The sequence below is a fragment of the Myotis davidii genome, unplaced genomic scaffold, assembly GCF_000327345.1.
Source record: "Myotis davidii unplaced genomic scaffold, ASM32734v1 scaffold1364, whole genome shotgun sequence".
Lineage (NCBI taxonomy): Eukaryota > Metazoa > Chordata > Mammalia > Chiroptera > Vespertilionidae > Myotis > Myotis davidii.
In genome coordinates, this window is record NW_006295736.1 from 644,669 (window position 1) to 649,764 (window position 5,096).

Consider the following 5,096-nt stretch of genomic DNA (forward strand, 5'->3'; position numbering starts at 1 on the left):
GAGCGCAAGGCCTCCTGCTCCCCGAGCCCTTCCTCCTGGAAGGGTTCCCCGTTTGCTTTTCCTGACTCTGTCCCACCCTTGACTGTGCCCGAGGTCTGAGCCCCCCGCGTGTGTGGGGTGCAGGCCACCGCTCTCACAGCCCCCAGCCGTTCCCTGGGGCCCCCTCCCCTCAGACCCCACGGCTGCCAGCCCCCCTCGGCCAGGTCCCCAGGAGCGACCTGCGACTCCGTGTTCCCTGTCCTGACAGACACCCGCTCACCCAGATTCTGGCACCCGACCCCCCACAGGGAATGGGTGGCTTTCCTGAGGGACAAGGCGGCGTCCAGGCACCAGGGACCGATGGCATGTGAAGAAGTATAAATTCCAGGGGCACCAGGGCTCCCCCAGGCGTGTCCGTGTGCACACGTGTGCGCAGGCGTGTCGTGGACACATGAGCGTTGCCTCTGCTCGTCGTCCCCGAGGCCTCCCATGTTACTGACATCACATTCAGCCCGGACGTCCGAGTGCTGCTCCGGGCAGGAGTCCGGCCGTTGGGCGAGAAGGCCCCTCTCCAGGCAGCTGCCGCCGGAGGAGCGAGTCTGAGGACATGCCCACCCCGGGCACAAGCGTCCACCTGCTGGTAGAGGCCCGGAAGGCGGTGCCTGGCACCTACGTGGCCGGGACCCAGTGAGGGAGCAGCACCCACACTCCCGGCCGCAGTGTGGGGGGCAGGGTAGGGTGGGGGCAGGAGGGCCAGGTAGCAGGACACGCGCTCACCATGTGACAGGAGGGCGCTAGGCGGCAGTGGACCGGGGTGTGACTGCAGCAGAGGTTGGGGTGAGGCGGGGGTGCAACGTGTGCCCAGGAAGGCGGACCTGGGGGCCCACAGCTCCTGCCCCAGAGTCTGACCCTGGTGGGCCAGGTCCCGCCCCACAGTGCGCCCTCTGCTGGTCGGCCCCTCACTTCCCGCTCAGGACTTTGCAGGCCCCCACCCCCACCCCCAGGCTTGCACCCAAAGTGGATGAGGACGGACTTAGGTGCTTTATTAAGGACCACACTCGGGGTTCCGACGCCCACAGTCACAGGGTCAGAGCCCCTCCCAGCGTGTCTGGGTCTCCCTCCTCCTGCCTGTCCCTTCCCAGCCCAGCCGGCGGGGAGGGACCCGGCCACATGTGTCTCCTGCGCCGGTCTGAGCGGTGATAGATGGGATGGGGACAAAACCTAGGGCAGCGAGGGCCTGGGTGCACCTGCTGACCTGCCGGGCCGGGACCCAGGCCCAGACCCCCCGGAACTCCCTGGGAAACTCCGACTAGGACACCCGACCCTCCAAACTCGGTGGCCGCTGACACAGGCGAGCGTTTTTCATGGTAAAAACTTTATTAACCCATTATAAATACATGGTGAGACAGATTTCTCAAAAAGACTTTTTTTTCTTTTTTTCTGAAAACTTGATTAAAAAAATAAAGGAAAGCGAATAGGTAGGCAGTGTCTGGGGAACCTCTGGTCCGGCCAAGGGCGGCGTGTGGCTACAGGGCCTCCTCCGGGGCAGCCGCGCGGCCGTGGCCGTGGCCGATGGGGCATCTAAGACTATGCGCTCAGGTCCCATTACATCTGGACCACGATGCAGGCAACAGTGACAGTTCACGAAGGCATTTCTCTGTGAGTACGTGAGTCAGAAGGAGGGGTGATTCTGGGATCCCCAAGGCCCCTCTGGTTAGATACATGGCTACGCACATGTGTTACAGTGTGATAAGAGGACACACGGTGAGGGATGAACAGAACCTCCTTTGCCTCTGAGGATGTAGCCTCAAAAACTGCCTTGGTCTTGGAGCTGTGAGTGGAGAACACCCTTTTCTGCCGCCATCTGAGCACCGTGCCGCTGTTGGGGGGGCCTCTGAAGACAAAGGTGTGGCCTTGTCCCCCACCCCCCGCCTCACCCCCCGTCCCCGCCCTGTGGGGCCACAGCAAAGGCCGTGTCCCCGGGAGCCTGCCTGAGCCACCCACTTCTCCAGATGCCCAGGGTCTGAGCACCCTCTTGGTCATTAAAAAAAAAAAAAAAGCAAGACTCCACCTCATGGTCTCCACCCGTCCCCAAGCGGGACGGGTCACCTGAGGGCAGGAGCTCGCTACTGGGTGGAGGGGTGTGTGCCTCGGCTCCAGGCAGGTGTGTCCAGACACCCCAGGGCAGAGGTTGGTGTTCCCGGGAGGCCCAAGTGGCAGGGGTGCTAGGGTGTGAGGTCCCCAGGGCGGCCTGAGGCCCGGCCTGTGCTTGAGTTCAGAAGGAGGCTCGAAAGAAGCAACGAGAAAAATCACACGGTTTCCCTGGCGGCTGGGGCGTGGGAAGCCGCTCGAGCGCACTGTTAGAAGCCCAGGCATTTCAGAGGTCTCCTCCTACACGTGGATTTAAGAAAGAAATGGATTCACCAGAGAAAGATATATAATCGAGGCTGCAGCCAAAGCTGATCCCCGCCTTGGCAGTCTGCGGTGCGAGACCGGGGTCTGAGTTCCTCTGAACTAAAACAGAGAAAGGAACGTGCTGGTTAGCTCCTCCGGCGTCAGTCCCCACTCCCTCCCGGGGCAAAGGGCCTGCAGGACGCTAGCCATTAAAATAATATGTATTTTTGTTGACTTCCGAGAGGAAGGGAGAGGGAGAGAGAGAAACGTTAACGATGAGAGAGGATCATGGGAGGCTGCCTCCTGCACACCCCACACTGGGGATCCAGCCCACAACCGGGGCCTGTGACCGGGAATTGAACCGTGACCTCCTGGTTCAGAGGTCGATGCTCAACCCCTGGGCCACGCTGGCCGGGCTGCTGGCTATGTTCTTCCACAGTCACCCCCGAAATTAGAATTGCCTTTTCCAACTTGCAAGGAAAGAAAACACCTAAACAGGAAATTTTCTCCTGTTGACTTAAATTTGTCTTGAGGAGACGAAAGGAAACGTATTTATTCCTTTTTTCCACCAATAACTCTCTCATTTAGTCAAGGAGAAGATTGGATGTGATAGCATTCTTCAAAGTGATGGTTTTACAGCGAAAAAAGCACAGACAGACACGTCTTTAATTTAGAAACAGGTTCTTGCTCACCTGGTGTGGCTCAGGGGTTGGGCAGTGACCTGTGAACCGGGAGGTCAGGGTTTGATTGCCGGTCAGGGCCCAGGCCCGGGTTGTGGGCTGGATCCCCGGTGGGGGACATGCAGGAGGCAGCCGATCCATGGTTCTCCCTCATCACTGATGTGTCTATCTCTCTCTCCCTCTCCCTTCCTCTCTGACATCAATAAAAATATATATATTTTTTGAAACAGGTTCTTTTGAAGTTAGAGAGTTTACTGGGAAGATAAGGGCCCCGTCGGGCTTCCAGGGACCGCCTCTGAGACTGACCCGTGTGCTCAGATCCTTGGCTCTTTGCAAGAAAGATCAGTGTTTGAGACGCGGGGGCCCAGAGCCTCTGCCTGTGTGGCTGGCAGGGGCGGGGGGCAGGTCCCCCTGTGTCCCAGGTCTGTCCTCCATCTGACCCGCCGCAGCCACCCCCCTTCCGATGGAGATCCCAGCCGGGCCTAGGCTTACCCGCCAGGTCACTGGCTGTCCGCGCTGTCACAGTGCACGTCCGGTTTGCCCGGCGGGTTGTGCCCGGGGAGGGGCTGCCCGTACTTGTCCACGCACCAGCACAAGCCACGCTTCCTGCCCTTGGCCGGGCGGCACTGTGGGCGGAGCAGAGAAGGCGATGTGACCCCCAGGGACTCCCAGGCCCCGTGGGGACCAGGCTGTCCCGCCCTGGATAGCGGGAAGGTGCTGGCGCGCCTGGGTCCCTTCCTGGTTAAAGGGGAGCAGGGCAGGGGGGGGAGGGGCAGGAGGAGGGGCCCAGCTGTGGCTCCCCCTCCAGTGGGGGGGACCGAGGGCTCACCTGCTTCCTCTTGTAGAAGCCCTTCTTGTCGCAGTTGGGGAGCTGGATGCCCCGAGGGCTCAGTGTGCTCAAGGACTTGAGCCGGTTCAGCGTGTCCTCTATCTCCCGGCGGCAGGGTCCCTGGGGGGCGTGGACCGGTTACTATGAGGTCCCACCGCCCGGGCATCCCTGGGGACCTGCAGTGTCTGCGGCCTGACTCAACCATCACGGCGCCCACGGGGACACCGGCCCCACCTCTCGTGTCCCGAGAGGAGGCTCGGCTCCGGGGAGTCACCGGGACACCCGGAGGCCAGGCGCACAGGAAGAGCCGGGCTCTGAGCCTTTCCACAGCCCAGAGGCCTGAGCGCCTGGAGTCTGACCGGACCCTCGAGGCGCCCCCGGGGCAGGGCCGCCTGGTCCCTGTTCTGGGCGCCAGGAGGACTGGCAGCCGCCTCTGGGCCTGGACAGGGTGTGCCCAAGGCTCCGAGTGAAGAGCAACCTAGTGCCCTGGGCCCGCCCCGCCCCGGGGAGGCAGCGCGCTCACATATTCCGTGTCCTGTTTGCTCTCCGAGGAGAAGTTCTGGGTGACCGCGCCCTGGGCCTCGAGGTGGACCCTGTGGCGCTGGCTGTCCTTGGCGCTCCCTCTCCTGATTGCGTCCATCTTGGTGTGGCCGGGGTGGAACCTGGAGTCGGGGGCCCAGTGAGTCAGCGCCGGGCTCCCCGCGGTTACAGCGCTGAGCTCTTCCTCCGACTCACTGCCGTTTCCTGGGGGGACACGGGCCGGAGCTGAAGACCGAGCAAGGTCATGTCTCCGGGGAATCGTCACTCCACCATCCGAGCACATTCAGGAAGAACCGCTTGAGCCCGGGGTGTGGCCTGTGGCTGAGCACCAGCGCACCGACCTAGAAACCTGGAGGTCAGGGTTCGATTCCCGTCAGACAGGCCCGGGTTGCGGGCTCCATCCCCAGCGTGGGCCTGCAGGAGGCGGCCCACCCATGACTCTCTCTCATCACTGATGTTTCTCTCTCTCTGCCCCTCCCCTTTCCTCTCTGAAATCAATAAAAATATGTAAGAACAAGAAAACACCCGGATGGAGGACCACCCTCTCGCTAACAGCCCTGGCACTAGCTTTGCCTTGAGATCAGAAGAGACGAGACCAGTAGGTGCCTCGCTGGCGGCCGTCCCCCTCCACCAGGAGGGCAGAGCTGACCCTGGACGGCACCACCCCCCCCCAA

The 5,096-nt window shown here is 62.0% G+C and overlaps 2 protein-coding genes across 3 annotated transcripts in view; one reads left to right on the forward strand and one right to left on the reverse strand.

The window, feature by feature from the left end:
- The window catches only part of ADCY1 (adenylate cyclase 1 (brain)), a 64,454-nt gene extending 63,784 nt beyond the window's left edge, over window positions 1–670 (forward strand). Inside the window, exon 15 of the mRNA XM_015568211.1 lies at window positions 520–670. Within this exon, the coding sequence (XP_015423697.1) occupies window positions 520–670 (151 nt within the window). The remainder of the gene's footprint in view (window positions 1–519) is intronic.
- Window positions 671–2,398: 1,728 nt separating this feature from the next.
- IGFBP3 (insulin like growth factor binding protein 3) lies at window positions 2,399–4,757 on the reverse strand. 2 transcript variants are annotated; one of them, XM_015568234.1, is made up of 4 exons: window positions 4,406–4,757; window positions 3,883–4,002; window positions 3,550–3,679; window positions 2,399–2,493 (listed from the first exon to the last, which is right to left on the reverse strand). In XM_015568234.1, exons 1-3 carry the CDS (start codon window positions 4,703–4,705, stop codon window positions 3,554–3,556), a joined length of 546 nt encoding a protein of 181 aa, XP_015423720.1. In that variant the 5' UTR covers window positions 4,706–4,757; the 3' UTR covers window positions 2,399–2,493; window positions 3,550–3,553. The 2 variants fall into 2 exon arrangements, with proteins under 2 accessions (XP_015423720.1, XP_015423719.1); XM_015568233.1 differs by having other exon boundaries at window positions 3,547–3,679.
- Window positions 4,758–5,096: the final 339 nt, after the last annotated feature.